The sequence below is a fragment of the Quercus lobata genome, chromosome 9, assembly GCF_001633185.2.
Source record: "Quercus lobata isolate SW786 chromosome 9, ValleyOak3.0 Primary Assembly, whole genome shotgun sequence".
NCBI classification, from domain to species: Eukaryota; Viridiplantae; Streptophyta; class Magnoliopsida; order Fagales; family Fagaceae; genus Quercus; species Quercus lobata.
Window position 1 is genome coordinate 40,214,215 of NC_044912.1, and position 20,244 is coordinate 40,234,458.

Below are 20,244 nucleotides of genomic sequence, written 5' to 3' on the forward strand. Positions count from 1 at the left end.
ATAAATAGAGAGAGATAACTCAGAAAGACTAAGAAAAAAAAAAAAGATTGGAAAGAAAGATATATATTTTGAGAGAGAGTGAGAGATGGAGGGAAAAGAGAGCAGTACTAGTCATCCATTGTTGAGTGGGAAGAGGAAACAGGGTTGTACTTACAGCCATGGTTTCTCTTCAGGTCAGATACAAACATTGGCTGCCATGTGTGAGGCTTGTATCCCTCCTCTTTCGATGCCATGTGATAGCATCGACAAGGACAAGGAGAACCCAGTTGACCAGAAGCCTCTTCAATCCTTTTACAGAGCTTCTGGGTCTCAACCTCCACTCCCTGATGAGGCAAGTTTGTCTTATTCTCTATATTATCCTATCTTTGTTTTCGTTCAATAGTACATTATCATATTTAAACAAGAAATGTCACAGCAGGAAAATTGTGATTAGTACAACATTATTTTTTACGTGCCACCACAACCATATCACTTTAACTGTACATGAATGTCACAACATACTGTAACAATCTTACATGCACAACGAATTTTTGTAACAATTGAGATCGAAATTGTGACATGTCATACGACTTCACTGACATCACTTTTATTTTTATTATACACTGATGACAACAAGTAGTGCTAAAATTTGTTGTGGCCATATGATTTTATGAGTGAAGGAAGTGCTATATCTGAGATTTTTAGTCTTTGACAATATTGGTCTTCAAGTAATGAACATGTATAATATGTTTTCTCTCTATGAATTTAAAAACAGGTGGCCGAGGTGATTGCGAAGAGGTGTCTACCACGGGCTGTGGTTTTATTGAGAATAGTTCTGAATATACTCTCGTTCAGATTAGGGACACTATTGCTTTGTGGATTTAGTTGCCTTGATTGGAGATGGCCATTTATTCTTAAGTTCTCTGATATGTCTCTGGAGAAGAGAGAAGAGATTCTCAAGAGTTGGACAAGGAAAAGGGGTCTGCTACCCTTTAGATTGGCGTTTGTTGTGATTAAAATCTTCTGCTTGTATACCTTCTTTTCAATGGTAATTCTTTTCACTCACTATGCCATGATCTCACCCTTACTCTATTTCTCTGTATTTATGTCCAATTCTTTTTTTCTGGATCTTTAAACATTTAAAAAGAAAAATAGAGCAAGAAAGTTTTGAAAAGTATTGTTTTAGTGGCTTCTTGTTGTTGTTGTTGGGCTTTTAAAACAACACATAGGGGGAAAAAAGAAGAAAAAAAATATATATGAAAACGCATAATAATAAATCTTTGAGTTTTGAAGGATATGTCATATATCATGTTTTGAACAATACTTTCTACAAAAGGGTTTTTTGCAAACGTGTTGGCAAGTGTTTGATGTTGTTTTCTGTATCACTGTGACAAGACAACTGTGTTTATTCATTTTTGTGAACATGTCGGTGTCATGTTATTACTGGTCATGGTTTTGAGGATAATGGAGGAAGCCGAGGACAGAATTAACTTCCTGGGTGTGGCCTACCTACCTTATTACTGATGTATGGTTGGGCGTTGCGATTTGCAATTTCTGCATTATTGCCTCAAACCTACTTTGATAAAGAAAGCAAACATTTCTTAACCACCAAATTTACTTGTGTCATAGTCATATAACTGTTTTGAAATGAGATATTGGAAAACTTGTCAACTTTGATCTCTATTTTGACTTATAAAAAAGGTTTGAATGCCTTTTCGTTTTTCTTTTTTAATTTCTCTCTTTTCAATTTCTTTTTATTTTTAAAAAATCAGCTTAGCGAAGACTTCAATCTGAACTCTAATTTTTATTAAGAACCATCTTATGAGTCTTTTATTTTTGGGAATGTTATATGCGTTTCCTAAATGACCTCTAAAAAATAAACAGGAGACAAAAATATGATATTTTCAAAGAAACTAAGCATGATCTAGCAAGTTTCCCCCCTTATCTAAGGGCTGAGAGGAGATTCATATGTTCTTTTATTTATGTCAGATTTTAAATATTTCATTCTAAGACATTGGATAATTTTAGGTATATCTTGAATTCTTGATCAAGCAATGGAAAGTTATTAATTTTTACTTATGTGCTTGGGTTTTTATGGTTCAATAGATTCAATCCTATTGTAGACTGATACGCTTGTAGCACAAGCAAACTAACATGAGGGTTGGTCTAGTGTTCTCTATTATATAAGCCCTTTATTGGGTTCATTGTGATAAACAAATATACATAAAAGATGTAGCCATCAAGAGCTTTTCACCATGGATGTAGGCTGTTAAAACTTTTGCTTCCACTTTTCTCTTTTCTCTCTCTACAAGTTATTGAGTTTTTTCCCCCATTTTTCTACTTACTGTAGGCTGATGAAAATTCAGAAAATGCATCATGGGAAGCAGTTGGATACCATATTGACAATAGGGAAAAGTTGACCAAACACCAAAAGGAGAGGCCTCTTCAGAAGGGAGTCATAGAAACTATGTATGAAAAAGACTCTACATTTGTTCAGTCTCTCACACAAAAAGGCCTTGAAGTCATTGAAGATACAGAGCACAATGTGTGCAAGATCAAATGTGATGTCATTGTTGTTGGTTCTGGTTGTGGTGGAGGGGTTGCAGCTGCGGTTCTTGCAAGCTCTGGCCAAAAAGTAGTCATCCTTGAGAAAGGGAATTATTTTGTACCTGAAGATTTTTCTTCCCTAGAAGGTCCTGCCATGAATGAGCTATATGAGTCAGGTGGAATTTTATCAACTATTGATGGTAAACATTTGATCTTTGCCGGCTCCACAGTGGGTGGGGGCTCTGCTGTAAACTGGTCTGCATGTATTAAAACACCAGATTCAGTTCTTCGAGAATGGTCTATGGATCATAAGATCCCACTTTATGCTAGCTCTAACTATCGATTTGCCATGGATGCCGTTTGTAAGAGGATTGGTGTCACAGATAAGTGTGTGGAAGAAGGCTTTCAGAATCAAGTAATCAAAAAAGGGTGTGAGAATCTTGGTTTGAAAGTTGAGGCAGTCTCAAGGAACTCTTCAGCAGATCATTACTGTGGTTCTTGTAATTATGGTTGTAGAACAGGAGACAAGAAAGGCACTGATTCAACTTGGCTGGTAGATGCTGTGGACTGTGGTGCAGTAATCTTGACAGGATGCAAAGCTGAGAGATTCATATTGGAGAATGGAAGGACGAGAAAGAAATGCTTGGGGGTGATTGCAACTTCTTTGAGTAAGAATGTCACAAAGAAGCTGCAAATTGAGGCTAAAGTAACAATTTCTGCATGTGGGTCTATAATGACGCCCCCTCTAATGATCTCTAGTGGCTTGAAAAATCCAAATATTGGCAAGAACCTCCACATCCATCCTGTTCAAATGGTATGGGGATACTTTCCAGAACATATATCGGACCTCAGAGGCAAAATGTATGAGGGAGGGATCATTACTTCGCTCCATAAGGTGGTTTCGGAGGATTCCAATGTCAAGGCCATTATAGAATGTCCTGCATTAGGACCTGCCTCATATAGCGTATTACTTCCATGGGTTTCAGGGCTTGACATGAAGGAGAGGATGGCAAAGTATGCTAGAACTGCTATCCTTTTTGCATTGGTCAGAGATCAGGGTTCAGGAGAGGTGAAGACAGAGGGTGTCATTAATTATCGATTAAGTCAGATTGATAAAGAAAATCTTCAAGTTGGGATGAGGCAGGCTTTGCGAATTTTGGTTGCCGCTGGAGCTGTTGAAGTGGGCACATTTAGGAGTGATGGCCAGAAAATTAAATGTAAAGGAATTAAGGAGAAGGAGTTAGAGGAGTTTTTGGATACGGTAACAACAGTTGGAGGGCCAGGGTCTAGGGGAGAACACTGGACCATGTATTGTTCTGCACATCAAATGGGAACTTGTAGAATGGGTGCCACAAAGGAAGAAGGTGCAGTTAATGAGAGTGGTGAAAGTTGGGAAGCAAAAGGTTTATTTGTATGTGATGCAAGTGTTCTACCTACTGCAATTGGGATCAATCCCATGATTACAATCGAGTCCACTGCTTATTGTATTTCAAAGAGGATTGCTGAGTCCTTGAAAAGTGAAAAGATTGTGGAGGATAACTAACGTTTCTCATCCTATATTTTGATTAGTCTTAGAATGATTTTAAATAAATTTGTGTAATGAGAAAACTAAAGGATTAGTTTTTAGTTATAAATAAAAATATTGTTTGCATTAGTTTCAATTTTTGTGTCTCTAAACTTTAAAATATTATTTTTGTTGTTTGCATGACTTATGTAAATGTTATGTTTCTAGCATTAAATGTTATATGGTTAGAAATTGAAAGGAGTGGAAGAAATTAATGTCATGCCTCCAGAATTGGTTGTTCAAGTAATCTATAAAGAATAGCTCACTTGCAAATTAATTGATGTAGAACTCATGTGAGAGCAGTTGACCCCTAAGTTTTAGAGTAAAATGTAACAGTTGGGAGTTATGACCAAACTTACCGAGGTATCCCCAGCGGCTTCATCTTAATCCAAATTTAGGGGCCAAACCACAAGAAGTAAAACGTGGGTTATGTATCGTTTCCCAATGTTTTTTTTTTTTTTTTTTTTCTTAACAATATAGAAATTCTACTCTAACCTAATCTAAATATATATGTGTGTGAAGCTCCCTCTTAGAAACTTGAACCCCGGTCCTTGCCTCCCACACCTCACAAGCACTTATACTTGTGGAATGACCATCGCACCAAGAGTGTTCTTTAAATCAGCAAAACTATAAATTGTATGCAAATATGCAATTATAGAGCAAGAAGTCCCCTCAACTTTTTTGAATGAAATATATTCCTCTAATAATAACAGATGATTCTTTGTACATGAAGAGCAATTACAAGGTGATGGGTTGGATCCAATCATAAACTAGCATATCCAGAAAGGTTACAGTACACCTAAATTTCTTAGCTTTAGACATAAAATGGGGTCAAAGCCCAGGGGGGCAGTTTACCCTGCTTCGGGGAGCTGGTGGCTTGGAAGCAACAAACATAACTGCTACAGATGGCATATTGGCATCACAACAATTCCTATTATGTTATGGCACGCTGATTTTTTACAATCATATATATATATTAAAGATTGAGCCAGTACCAGATCTCTTAGATTCCCAGTAAATAAATAAACAAATAATTGAACCAGGGCAGAACATGAGGGAGATTATGAAATCAAAAACTAAGAGATTCAGAAACCAAAACTAAGAGCTTCAAACTAGAAAGAGGACCAGATAATAAATACATAGAAGAGAGGTCAACGCAGAAAATTCTCTCATAATTTGAGGGAACCATCTTATTGGGAAAGCTTTATCAACTGTTACAGATTCGATCAGAATCTCACATCATTTCCCATTTTACTGACTATGTCTATATGTATTCCCGCAACAAGACAATCAGATGGTATCAGTTTCACCACAAAAAGAATAATGCTGAAACAGAAAGTTATATAGAGAACCAGGGGGATCCCTCACTTGTATGCCTTAACTGCTTTCTCAGCAGCATCATCAAGGTCATCTGCTGTAATCAACGCCAACCCACTTTCCTGCAGACCAATTAGTAATGGATGTAAATAACCAAATACATTTATTCCCAATTTTATCAAAGGTGATTCTCAAGACATGAATTTCTGTCCAAGTTTGATTTCATATCAGGCTTCACGTTTACCTTCAGTGTTCTCTTCCCCTGGTCAACATTTGTGCCTTCAAGACAAACCACCACTGGTACTTTCAGCGTAACCTTCAAAAAAAGACCCAACAGAAGTTAACTCTTCAGCAAATGGCTTGGAGGCAATAAAGTCATTAAATTAAACTAAAGGTGAAAGAAAAGTAATAATTTAAAATGTTATGATGGTTCAATTATCACAAAGACTCTTTGCCATCATTCCTTTTTCCATTTAATTTTTCATTAAAGGTGTCAAAAACGTTCATCTCTCTGAAATTAATTCCCATGAAATACTTTTAGTAAATGTTTTACAAAATTTATTCAGAATTTATTTTCTAGCCTCTTTTGTACGCACTTTGTTTGATTGGTCTTGAACTTGGTGACTCACATCTAGTGATTCAATTCCAATGTTCATGGACTCTTTTGTCTTGTACATAATTTCTAGTCATTTTGTTTTTCTTTTGGCTAATTCATGCCTTTTTTGCACAAAATAGTTTTCTATTTTTTTCAATAAATTATTCTTACCTATCAAAAAAACATGATATATCATCAAAATATAAGAGGAAGAAAATGTAAGCATTAAAAACACAAAATGAAACAGCTTTATGGCCCAGAGGACATAGTACTAATGAGAAGGTTAACCATGTCCAAGAAAGTAGAAACCGTTGAGAATGAACCTGAGAAAATCGAACACAACCTAACCTGTTTTGCAGCATTGACAATTCCACTTGCTATTACATTACATTTCATTATTCCTCCAAAAATGTTCACTAAAATTGCTTTCACCTTATCATCAGAAGTCAATATTTTAAATGCCTCAACCACCTGCACCACAAAAATTAAGAATTTTAAAAATATAAATATAAATATAAAAGAAAGAGAGATACTAAAAAGCTGTTTTCCCACAGAAAATAACAAGACATATTCATGGTAATTTAGATATGTCCAAGGACAGACTCAGAAAATGTCCATTAAACAATACAAACAATAAAATACATTGATAGATTATCAGTTTCTTCCTTTTTTTTCCATAAAGAAAATGCCAATAAACAAAACATCATAATACAACACAAACAGCATATTGAGCAGTATTTATCATGCTGTTAAAGAGCAAAGTATGTAGTGCTTCTGATTACGTAAATAAAAGACTTGAGTAGCACAATGTGCACAAAGGGTTAATGACAAATAAGCTGAAGGAAATTTATAAGAAAAAAACCTAGATTTTAATGCGGTACCTGGCCTTCAGAAGCATTCCCACCTACGTCTAGAAAATTGGCAGGAGTTCCCGATGCAATTTAATAATGTCCATTGTGGCCATTGCCAATCCTGCACCATTCACCATGCAACCAATCTCTCCATCTAAGCCAATGTAATTTAAATCTGCTTTAGCAGCAGCTACCTGTAGAATATAAAAGCACAACAAAAGATCCATTAATGAAATAATTACATCATGAGCTTAGTCTAACTTTATGCGCCTGGAAGCTTGTGTCTTTGCTGTGAGAGAGGTGTCTATTTTTACATGCATAAGATACAAAATCCAGCTTCCTCTGGTTAAAATTTCACAATTGCAGAGACAACTATCTTACCTTAAAAACAAATGAACAATCATTTCAAATATATAAATATTAAAAAAAACACACACACACACACCTCCTGAGGATCCTCCTGTGATGGATCATGGAGAGCAAATATCTCTTTCTGACAAAAGGCAGCATTGTCATCAAAGTTCAACTTAGCATCAGCAGCTACCAACTGCTTATCAGCAGTCTCCGCAATGGGATTGATCTATCCAAAAACAACCATCAATTTTCAACTAAAATATCCAACAGAAAAAATAAATTATAAAAACATGCCATCATGGAAATATTGATAGCACTTCCAAAATGTAAAAGGTTATGCTCACTTCCAATAGTGTGCAGTCACACTTGCAAAATAGTTCGTATAATTTCTTCACTTGTTCAATTGAATCTTTTCTATCAGCCACCGTGGGAGCCAAGCCATCAACAACCTTTGCAGCATCTTCATCTGTAATTCCAGTAAAAACATCAATGGGAACCTATCAAAACAAACATTGCATCAGCTGCATTTCAATACAGATGGAGAGTCTGTCAATAATAATCATAAGCCATCAAAAATAAAACAGAAGGATGACCACCTTTACAATCATATCAGGGAAATTTTCTGCAAGGTCTTCAATGCTGGTTCCCCCCTTTCTACAGGCAATTATAAGCTGGGAAAATATATATATATATATATATATATATAAATATATTTAAAAGCATATTGCATTTAGGACCATCATGCCTAATGAGAAATAAGGGCAAAAAGTCCTACATAATGATGGACAGAAATAAAACTAATCATTCACATGATCGCATCAAATAATAAGTTAGACACTAAGTTTGAAACCATACCGGACCAGCAGTGTTACGATCCAGAGTAATAGCAAAGTACGTCTCATTGACGAGTGACAACTTTTCACACAAGTATACCTGTATAGGAAAAAAGAAATAAACTGATTCTCAAACAAATAAGCACTAGATAGTCCTGTATGCTTATACAGCATATTGACATTTGCAATGCTGAGAACCAAGACAAGGAAAAAGATATACGAAAACAAACGAATAAAGAAAAAAAAAAAGATCTAAACCCAAGACATACTCTTTAAGTTCGATCCTTCTTTTTACTTATCGAAAAAAAGTTGGATCCTACTTTTTATTCTCAACACAGAAGGGAGAAGCAACAACAAATTATTCATAATTTCATATTAATCCAGATATTGTAATTAATTATAATTTTTCTTGTGAACAATTAACAAATGGGAATATAAGACAAACACCCATCACTTTTACAGCCTGCTATGTGCCTATGTTTCACATCAATACTGAGTAAATAATAATTACAAAAATGCTTATTGGAGTCGAATACAATTCAATGGGCTTTCAGAAACACTAGATTATTTAAATATTCGATTAGGTTATCTTTAATATGTAAGGCAGATTAAACATTAAAAAAACAAAACAAAAAAAAGTCTTTTTTTAATGTAGTACAAGAAAAGGCCGCAAGGCCAAATTTTGGTAGGAATTCCACAGGTTAGACCGTTTATACAACTCCTTTAGACATGTTTAATATCACCCTCATACAAGTTTAAGATGCTTACACACTGAAACCAGAATTTAATATAAAAGTTTATGACAAACATCATTGTTTAAGCGTCATGGTTCCTCCACAAAGTGGAGTTCCAACTTTTGTCAGTTCAAAGAAAACTATGGCAGCTCCTACATATATTTCACCCTTATACAAGTTTGAGATGCTTAGACACTGAAACCAGAATTTAATACAAAAGTTCAAGATAAAAATCATTGTTAAGGCATCATGGTTCCTCCATACAGTGGAGTTCAACCTACGGAAGTTCTTAGAAAACTATGGCAGTTCCTATGTATAAATTTTCTCCATTCTAATCCACAACAGAAAATGAATACTCAATAACACTTCTGGACAAGCATTAAGACATTTTATGTTGACATAGCATGGGAGAAAAACATTGAAGCTGACACTCATGGATCACTTTTCTAATTGATTAAGGTTGCGTTTGACATTGGCTGAAAAAGGCAGCTTTTTTTACTATTTAGCTTATTTTTGCTACTATTCAGTTTATTTACTATTCATGGATCCCATTATACTATTTCAGCTAGCTTTTAGCTTTATCTACAATACTTTTAACAAAAAGTTTTCAGTTTAAGCTAAATATGTTGTTCCCAAACGAACTCTAAGTATGCCTATAAAAACTTTCAACGGTTTCATGAGTAAACACTTTCTTTGTCAAACAAAATGTTATTTAAATCCAGTCTCTTTTCATAAGCAAACTAACTTAATCCAATAAATGAGAAAAATCAAATATATAGGGGGTGTATTGAAGCTTTTCCTGCAATTACAATACAATAATGTCTAAGAAATTTGAAAGAAAAAATAAAATCAAGGAGTAGACACTGTCTAAAGCAGTCATCCAATCATACAATAATCTGAAAAATGTTGAGGATGTTCTATGCCTTCGAAAATTTTTGATGATTCAAATACAATATAAACACAAACACATTGGCAACAGAAGAACAGAACAACAAGCATGCACACAAAAGAAAATGGCAACACCATTGAGTCCAAGGAGATCAATCTTGCAACTGCATACTGATTTGTTTATTCAATGAGCTTGACCATGTGTCAACTTATAAGTTCCAGATGACTAATAAAAAAATGCCTAACCTTGCTGACAACTTTGCCTTGGGGACCAGTTTGTTTGGTAACAAGAATCTGCCCAAGCATTTTCCCTGCATGGAATAAAATTACAAAATAAAGGGAATTCCATGAAAAAGGCATAAGATTTATTACAACATAAATTTCTTAAACATATAGAACAAACATTTGTTCTTTTATAGATCAATACCACTTGCTCCAGTAGTACCCAGTTAATCCTATAAGAGCAAACTGCTAATGACACCACAACTCCCATGCAACAAAACAATGTAAGCATAAGTGATCCACTGTCTCCCCGTTACGTCGACATAAACAACACCATCCTACCAACATGTAACCTCTCTTAATGAGATTGTCACAGACTCACAGGTAGGTATCTTTCCTCATGCTGTTGGCCATACAAAGAAGGAGACCCTCCTAGGGCCTTAACACTCCAAATACTCTTCCAACGAAAAAGCACTGCACAATTACTTTATTATGCATTGTAGTAAGGACAAACATTAAAGACGCCACTCCCGTTCAACTTGCAGCTCAATCTATCACAATCCTCTCTCTAAAACAAGTAATACATAGGACCATAAACTAGGAGGTTTCCAACACAACCAGGGGATGATTGTACCCACATGAAAGGATGCAATCACACATCCTTTAGACAGAGAAGGATACCTGCACAATAATAATAAAAAACTCCCTCCCCTTTCTACATGGCAAATAAAATGGGCGAGCAATTTGGCTTTATCATATCTAATAGCCTCAACGAGAGTTCATTCAATGTGAAAGTTTATCCTTAAATAGCTTATGATATTTACATGTAGTAGGAATAAAGCATATGCAATGGGGCTAATTTTCCTACTAGGGATTTGATTATTTGATCTCAAGGGCATAGTATTTGTCCAAAGAAAAAAAAAGGTCAAGAACATGACAACAACCAAGTCTTAGTCCCAAAAAGGTCATAATCATAGTAAACACATAGTATCAATATTTGAAAGATGAAACCAAACCATTCCAATCAATATAACTTCAGTGTGGATTTTTCATTAATATGATTTCGTTAGGTAGGGTTTGGTGAATGTATTACAGAAATAGACCTCATCTAGTTAGAACAACGGAGGAGAGTATGGAAAAGGATCGAATTCGTGGAGAGTTAGAAAAAACAACCTTGTTGGAAGAAATCTGCTGGAGGCAGAAATCTAGGGCTTTTTTTCTTAAAGAGGGAGACAGAAACACAAAATTTTTTCATTGTATTGCAAATTCTCATAGAAGATGCAATACCATCGATAGGCTTATGGTGGATGAAGAGTTATCCACGGATCAGGGGATCATTGAGGGGTGCATTTCTCATTTTTATAGGCAGTTATACTCGGAGAACGAGGTCCACAAACCTCTTTTGGATGAGGTTGTACGTAAACTTCATTTAGTTAATTGGTTGAAGGTATGTAGGCCAATGAAGAATGGAGGGCTAGGCATTCGGTGCTTGAGAAGGTTTAATTCTGCCTTATTAGCCAAATGATTGTGGCGTTAAGGTGTGGAGAATGATGCCCTTTGGAGAAGGGTCTTATGGGCGAAGTATGGGAATGAGTGGGGTGGTTAGTGTACAAAATCCGTGTCTGGGGCATATGGTGTTTGTATGTGGAAGTCCATTAGAAGAGGCTGGCTGAATTTTTCTAAGTTCCTTCGGTATGATGTGGGTGATGGTACTCGTGTGAAATTTTGGGTTGATGTGTGGTGTAGGGATCATCATCTTAAGGAGGCGTTTCCAGATTTATATAATATTAGTAGGACAAGGGATGCTTTGGTCTCTGAGGTTATGTGCTATGCAAATGGGAGAATTTTTTGGGACTTACAATTTCGCCTCTTAGTGAATGATCAAGAGTCACAATCTTTGGATTCGTGTATGGTTTTGATCTATTCCACTAAGGAGCGAGGTGTTGGTTTTGATAAACTTCGTTGAAAGCCAGCTAGCAGTCGGGGTTTTGTGGTGAGTGGGTATTATCACTCCCTATCCCCCTCTACTGCCACTTCTTTCCCGTGGAAAATGATGTGGCAATCAAAAGTTCCCCCTGGGTAGCTTTTTTCTCTTGGACTGCTGCTTTAGGCAAGATTCTAACTATTGATAACCTTCAGAAGAGGCATTTTGTTGTTCTTGAGTGGTGTTTTATGTGCAAAAGGTGTGGGGAATCTGTTGATCATCTCCTCCTTCATTGTCCTTTAGCTTTTGAGATGTGGAGTATGGTCTTTTGCTTGTTTGGTATTTGTTGGGTGATGCCGCAAAGGGTAATGGATTTGTTGGAATGTTGGTCATGCAACTTCAAGCGTCATCGTAATATAGTTATATGGAGGATGATGCTATACTGTTTGATGTGGTGTATCTGGTGGGAACGGAATGCTAGAAGTTTTGAGGGTCGCGAACGGTCCATTCTTGAGTTTAAGCCTTTTTTCCTTTTTATTCTTCTTGAATGGTGTTTAGTTTTACCTTCTTTTTCTTGTTTTTCTCTTCCTGTTTTGTTTGATCATTGTAATTTAGTTTCTTGATGTTTTTGCCTGTCTAGTACATTTCCTATGTACGGGGCTGTGTTCTTCTTTAATATATATTTTCCGTTACTTATAAAAAAAAAAAAGATAAAGCCAAAGCAATGACATGCAACAGAACTGGAAGCTTACTAATAACGTACTAAATACCCACTAGAGGGACAATAAAATGAGATCCCAGACAAATGAAATAAACAAAAGCAAGAACAATAGATCACAATAAGCTAAATAATATTTAGTACCAGCTATGTCTTCAACCTGATCAGCCTTAACAATATGAACTCCACCCTTAAGACCACTTTTAAAGGTTCCCAAGCCTCTTCCACCAGCCAAAATTTGGCTTTTGACCACCAACTGTATCAAAGAATCAAAGTTAGCATCCTCCTTTCTTCACTTAAGAGTAATTGCTTAGAAGATATAGAATATGAAAGCAAACAATATCTTAAACTTCCATCAGAACCCAATCAAACAAAAAACATATTTAGGCCGCCTAATACAATTTTTTTTTTTTTTAAATACAACTCCATTGCATAAGTTGCTTTTCTCTTCTAAAACATAGGAGGGAAATAAAAAGGTTATATCTTCCACTCATTTCCTCAGTTCTGTCAGACACCAAAAACATGTTATTCTCTTGTTGAAAGTATAATAGAGAAAGACCCCAATGCCTGAATTACAAACAATTACCTCGCTTTCATTGGGAAATACACCCTGAATCGCCTTTCTGACTTCATCAAGAGAAGAAACCGCAACACCTTTACATTGACCCCATATTTGCCCATCAACTCAGCCCCCTGATTTCAACAAATGCACCCAATTAATTTTTTTTTTTTTTTAAAACCCATTTAACCGCCACATCCAATCAAAATTTCCAAACAAATTTACAATCTCACAAATTCACATGCTTGAATTAGCACAAAGATCACATATTTCCCATAAAAAAACACATACTTTCCCCACACACACACATGGAAACAGAGAGACACACGTATGAACTTCCGATTTTTTTCTCTACCATTCACAATTTGCCACATCACAATTGTGGCAAAGTTGTGATAAAAAAAATTTATGGTCTAGAATTTTTAAAGGAATAATTTTAGTAAAACACACTCTGTCACCGTTATTAGCATATTGTGATTGGGCATCTATTATTATTCTATTATGGATTTTTTTTTTCACAACTCTGCAATCTAGCACATATAATAACCATTGTGTGTGAGAGTAGAATTATTTGCATGAAAGTAAAGCATAAGTTATCAGAGCTATCATCAGGAACGAACGGCATAGTTGAAACTATCTTAAAAAAAAGTCATAAGTGTGAACTGTTTCGGCATTGTAAAGTAACATATTTTCCAGGTGTGAAAAAACAAAACAATAGGCTTTTTTGTGTTAACATTAACATTTAATTAGGAAAAGTCTCTTTTCCTCATTTAAAACAAGGGAAATTATTATATATTTTCGGAGTATCATAAATACTCTATCCTCTCACATGAATGATGGGTTTCACTAATTAAATTCATGGTGAGACCCATAATTTACGTGAGAGAAGGAAATACACATTTACGATACTCCAGAAGTACTTAATAATTTTCCTTAAAACAAAAAGTTTTAAAAACTTGAGAGAGAGGAGAAACCAAAAAAATAATTAAAACATAACGGTTGTATGGACCCATGGCCATCTGTCTCTATCTATCTGGTATCTGCAAAACCATCAGCTTAAAAAAAATACACCAATTTAGCATCAACACGTATATTGATAGAGTAGAATACTCTATAAAAAAGTTATAAAAAGAGAGAGATAACTCAGAAGACTAAGAAAAAAAAGATTGGAAAGAAAGATATATATTTTGAGAGAGAGAGAGAGATGGAGGGAAAAGAGAGCAGTACTAGTCATCCACTTTTGAGTGGGAAGAGGAAACAGGGTTGTACGTACAGCCATGGTTTCTCTGCAGGTCAGATCCAAACATTGGCTGCCATGTGTGAGGCTTGCATCCCTCCTCTTTCAATGCCATGTGATAGCATCGACAAGGACAAGGAGAACCCAGTTGACCAGAAGTCTCTTCAATCCTTTTACAGAGCTTCTGGGTCTCAACCTCCACTCCCTGATGAGGCAAGTTTGTCTTATTCTCTATATTATCCTGTCTTTGTTTTCATATTCAATAATACATCTTTTTCTTTCTATCTATCTTTTCTTCAAAACTAATACTTCTATTCCAAGGGTGGAGCTTGCCAGTGCCACTGGACATTCCAAACCACCTCACATCAACAAAAAAACTGGGTTTGATTTGAATTCAAATCCTTCTCTCTCTCGTATTCTTTTTTATTTTTTTATATTCCATATTTAAACAATAAATTTCACGGCAGAAAAATTGTGATCAGTACAACATTATTTTTACGTGCCACCACAACCATATCACTTTAATTGTATATGAATCACAACATACTGTAACAATCTTACATGCACAACAAATTTTTGTAACAATTGAGATCGAAATTGTGACATGTGATACAACTTCACTGACCTCACTTTTATTATACACAGATTACAAGTAGTGCTAAAATTTGTTGTGGCCTCATGATTTTATGAGTGAAGTGTTATATCTGAGATTTTTAGTCTTTGACAATATTGGTCTTCAAGTAATGAACATGTATAATATGTTTTCACTCTATGAATGGAAAAACAGGTGGCAGAGTTGATTGTGAAGAGGTGTCTACCATGGGCTGTGGTTTTATTGAGAATATTTCTGAAGATACTCTCGTTCAGATTAGGGACACTATTGCTTTGTGGATATAGTTGCCTTGATTGGAGATGGCCATTTATTCTTAAGTTCTCTGATATGTCTCTGGAGAAGAGAGAAGAGAATTTCAAGAGTTGGACAAGGAAAAGGCTTCTGCTACCCTGTAGATTGGTGTTTGTCATGATTAAAATCTTCTGCTTGTATACCTTCTTTTCAAGGGTAATTCTTTTCACTCACTATGCCATGATCTCACCCTTACTCTATTTCTCTGTATTTATGTCCAATTCTTTTTTTCTGGATGTTATAAACATTTAAAAAGAAAAATAGAGCAAGAAAGTTTTGAAAATTATTGTTTTAGTGGCTTCTTTTTCTTGTTGTTGGGCTTTTAAAACAACACATAGGGGGAAAAAAAGAAGAAAAAAAATCTGAAAACGCATAATTAATCTTTGAGTTTTAAAGGATATGTCAAATATCATGTTTTGAACATTAATTTCTACAAAAGGTTTTTTGCAAACGTGTTGGCAAGTGTTTGATGTTGTTCAGCACCCGTTAAGGTTGAATTTTTTATTAATAAAATATAGTTGCTTTTTGAGAGTAGAAAAAAGCACAGTAACGTGACACTAAAGAGTCAGCAAAGAAAAAAAAAAGGGCATTTTACAACAGAACCAAAATACTCTTTTAAGTTCTTTCATCTTCCTTTCCTCAGCTGGTACTTTTCTCAGCCGGTACTTTTTGAGTTTTTTTCTTTTTTTTTTCAGATCTACAAAAACCACCATCCAAATACCCAAATTTCAAACCCAAGCCAAATTGTCAAGCTTTTCACGTTCCAAATTGAACCCATTCACCAAAGCAACCCAGATACAACCAAAAACAAAGGAAGGAAAAGTAGAACCAAAGGCAGAAAGAGTGAGAGACCAAGAGAGAAGGAGGAGTGAGAAGGGAAGAAGAGAGAGAAGGGTATTTTTGTAACAAATTTAACTTTTCAAAAATGTTTCTTTTTCTTCAATAAATGTGAATCCACCTGTAATTTACTTATTATTTAATTCTTTCTTACAGCACCCGGACCCATTACTGTGACAAGACAACTGTGTTTATTCATTTTTGTGAACATGTCTCATTACTGTTGTCATGTTATTATTGGTCGTGGTTATGAGGATAATGGAGTAAGCAGAAGACAGAATTAACTTCCTGGGTGTGGCATACCTACCTTATTACTGATGTATGGTTGGGCGTTGCAATTTGCAGTTTCTGCATTATTGCCTCAAACCTACTACATTTCTTAACCACCAAATTTATTTGTGTCATAGTCTTATAACTGTTTTGAAATGAGATATTGGAAAACTTCAGAGTCAACTTTGACCTCTATTTTGACTTATAAAAAAGGTTTGAATGCCTTTTCGTTTTTCTTTTTTAATTTCTCTCTTTTCAATTTCTTTTTATTTTCAAAAAATCAGCTTAGCGAAGACTTCATTCTGAACTCTAATTTTTTTAAGAACCATCTTATGAGTCTTTTTTTTTTTTTTGGAATGTTATATTCGTTTCCTAAATGACCTCTATAAAATAAACAGGAGACAAAAATATGATATTTTCAAAGAAACTAAGCATGATCTAGCAAGTTTCCCTAGTTATCTAAGGGCTGAGAGGAGATTCATATGTTCTTTTATTTATGTCAGATTTTAAATATTTCATACTAAGAAATTGGATAATTTTAGGTATATCTCGAATTCTTGATCAAGCAATGGAAAGTTATTAATTTTTACTTATGTGCTTGAGATTTTATGGTTCAAGAGACTCAAACCTATTGTAGATTGATACACTTGTAGCACAAGCAAACTAACCTGAGGGTTGGTCTAGGGTTCTCTATTATATAAGCCCTTTATTGGGTCCATTGTGATAAACAAATATACATAAAAGATGTAGCCGTCAAGGGCTTTTCACCATGGATTTAGGCCAGTAAAACTCTTGCTTCCACTTTTCTCTTTTCTCTCTCTACAAGTTATTGAGTTTTTTCCCCCATTTTTCTACTTACCGCAGGCTGACGAAAATTCAGAAAATGCATCGTGGGAAGCAGTTGGATACCATGTTGACAATAGGGAAAAGTTGACCAGACACCGAAAGGAAAGGCCTCTTCAGAAGGGAGTCATAGAAACTATTTATGAAACAGACTCCACATTTGTTCAATCTCTCACTCAGAAAGGCCTTGAAGTCACTGAAGATACAGAGCACAATGCGTGTAAGATCAAATGTGATGTCATTGTTGTTGGTTCTGGTTGTGGTGGAGGGGTTGCAGCTGCGGTTCTTGCAAGCTCCGGCCAAAAAGTAGTCGTCCTTGAGAAAGGGAATTATTTTGTACCTGAAGATTTTTCTTCCCTAGAAGGTCCTGCCATGAATGAGCTATATGAGTCAGGTGGAATTTTATCAACTATTGATGGGAAACATATGATCTTTGCCGGCTCCACAGTGGGTGGAGGCTCTGCTATAAACTGGTCTGCATGTATCAAAACACCAGATTCAATTCTCCGAGAATGGTCTGTGGATCATAAGATCCCACTTTATGCTAGCCCTAACTATCGATTTGCCATGGATGCCGTTTGTAAGAGGATTGGTGTCATAGATAAGTGTGTGGAAGAAGGCTTTCAGAATCAAGTAATCAAAAAAGGGTGTGAGAATCTTGGTTTGAAAGTCGAGGCAGTCTCAAGGAACTCTTCAGCAGCTCATTACTGTGGTTCTTGTAATTTTGGTTGTAGAACAGGAGACAAGAAAGGCACTGATTCAACTTGGCTAGTAGATGCTGTGGACTGTGGTGCAGTAATCTTAACAGGATGCAAAGTTGAGAGATTCATATTGGAGAATGGAAGGACGAGAAAGAAATGCTTAGGGGTGATTGCAACTTCTTTGAGTAAGAATGTCACAAAGAAGCTGCAAATTGAGGCTAAAGTAACAATTTCTGCATGCGGGTCTATAATGACACCCCCTCTAATGATCTCTAGTGGCTTGAAAAATCCAAATATTGGCAAGAACCTCCACATCCACCCTGTTCAAATGGTTTGGGGATACTTTCCAGAACATATATCGGACCTCAGAGGCAAAATGTATGAGGGAGGGATCATTACTTCACTCCATAAGGTGGTTTCTGAGGATTCCAATCTCAGGGCCATTATAGAATGTCCTGCTTTAGGACCTGCCTCATATAGCGTTTTACTTCCATGGGTTTCAGGGCTTGACATGAAGGAGAGGATGGCAAAGTATGCAAGAACTGCTGTCCTTTTTGCATTGGTTAGAGATCAGGGTTCTGGAGAGGTGAAGACAGAGGGTGTCGTTAATTATCGATTAAGTCAGATTGATAAAGAAAATCTTCAAGTTGGGATGAGGCAAGCTTTGCGAATTTTGGTTGCTGCTGGAGCTGTTGAAGTGGGCACATTTAGGAGTGATGGCCAGAAAATTAAATGTAAAGGAATTAAGGAGAAGGAGTTAGAGGAGTTTTTGGATACAGTAACAGCAGTTGGAGGGCCAAAGTCAATGGGAGAACACTGGGCCATGTATTGTTCTGCACATCAAATGGGATCTTGTAGAATGGGTGCCACAAAGGAAGAAGGTGCAGTTAATGAGAATGGTGAAAGTTGGGAAGCAAAAGGTTTATTTGTATGCGATGCAAGTGTTCTACCTACTGCAATTGGGATCAATCCCATGATTACCATCGAGTCCACTGCTTATTGTATTTCAAAGAGGATTGCAGAGTCCTTGAAAAGTGGAAATATTGTGGAGGATAACTAATGTTTCTCATCCTGTATTTTTATTAGTCTCAGAATGATTTTAAATAAATTTTTCTGTAATGAGAAAAGTGAAGGATCAGTTTTTAGTTATAAATAAAAATATTGTTTGCATGAGTTTCAATTTTTTTGTCTCTAAACTTTAAAATGTTATTTTTGTTGGTCCCTATACTATTATACCAATATGTCTAGTGACACAAAAATGTTCAAATAAACTAAGGTGGTGCATTGTGATCAATGAATAATAAAGTAGTAAAGTAGGGTAAGTGGTTGGCTTATGTAAATGTTATGTTTCTAGCATTAAATGATATATGGTTAGAAATTGAAAGTAGTGGAGGAAATTAATGGCATGCCTCCAGAATTGGTTGTTCAAGTAATCTGTGAATAGCTCACTTGCAAATTAATTGATGTAGAACTCGTGAGAGCATTTGACCCCTAAGTTTTGGAGTAAAATGAAACAGTTGGGAGTTATGACCAAACTTACCAAGGTATCCCCAACGGTTTCATCTTAATCCAAATTTAGGGGCCAAACCACAAGAAGTAAAACATGGGTTATGTATTGTTTCCCAATGTTTTTTTTTTTTAATACAAAATAGAAATTTTACTCTAAATTAATCTAAATATACATGTATGTAAAAATCCCTCCGAAAGACTTGAACCTCGACCCTTGCCTACCACACCCCACAAACTCTTATACTTATAAAGTAACCATTGCACCCAAGGGTGTAATTTAAATCAGCAAAACTATATATTGTATGCAGATATGCAATTATAGAGCAAGAAGTCCCCTCAATTTTTTTGAATGAAATATATTCCTCTAATAATATCAGATGATTCTTATTCTTTGTACATGAAGAGCAATTACAAGGTGATGGGTCGCATCCAATCATAAACTAACATATCCAGAAAGGTTACAGTACACCTAAATTTCTTAGCTTTAGACATAAAATGGGGTTAAAGACCAGTGGGACAGTTTACCCTGCTTCAGGGAGGCGGTGGCTTGGAAGCAACAAACATAACTGCTACAGATGGCATATTGGCATCACAACAATTCCTATTATGTTATGGCACGCTGATTTTTTACAATCATAAATATATATATTAAAGATTGAGCCTGTACCAGATCTCTTAGATTCCCAGTAAATAAATAAATAAACAAATAATTGAACCAGGGCAGAACATGAGGGAGATTATGAAATCAAAAACTAAGAGATTCAGAAACCAAAACTAAGAGTTTCAAACTAGCAAGAGGACCAGATAATAAATATATAGAAGAAAGAAAATAGTAGGTTAATCCCACATTGAAAAATG

The 20,244-nt window shown here is 35.6% G+C and overlaps 2 protein-coding genes and 1 pseudogene across 3 annotated transcripts; 2 read left to right on the plus strand and 1 right to left on the minus strand.

Annotated features, from left to right (window-relative positions):
- On the plus strand, positions 1–4,190 carry LOC115959711 (long-chain-alcohol oxidase FAO2-like). Its single transcript, XM_031078228.1, has 3 exons — positions 1–331; positions 755–1,027; positions 2,330–4,190. Exons 1-3 carry the CDS (start codon positions 86–88, stop codon positions 4,067–4,069), a joined length of 2,259 nt encoding a protein of 752 aa, XP_030934088.1. The 5' UTR covers positions 1–85; the 3' UTR covers positions 4,070–4,190.
- LOC115959710 (long-chain-alcohol oxidase FAO2-like) lies at positions 62–19,057 on the plus strand. 2 transcript variants are annotated; one of them, XM_031078227.1, is made up of 4 exons: positions 62–79; positions 14,280–14,535; positions 15,110–15,382; positions 17,198–19,057. In XM_031078227.1, exons 2-4 carry the CDS (start codon positions 14,290–14,292, stop codon positions 18,935–18,937), a joined length of 2,259 nt encoding a protein of 752 aa, XP_030934087.1. In that variant the 5' UTR covers positions 62–79; positions 14,280–14,289; the 3' UTR covers positions 18,938–19,057. The 2 variants fall into 2 exon arrangements, with proteins under 2 accessions (XP_030934087.1, XP_030934086.1); XM_031078226.1 differs by lacking the exon at positions 62–79 and having other exon boundaries at positions 14,207–14,535.
- LOC115959713 lies at positions 5,048–13,222 on the minus strand (annotated as a pseudogene).
- Positions 19,058–20,244: the final 1,187 nt, after the last annotated feature.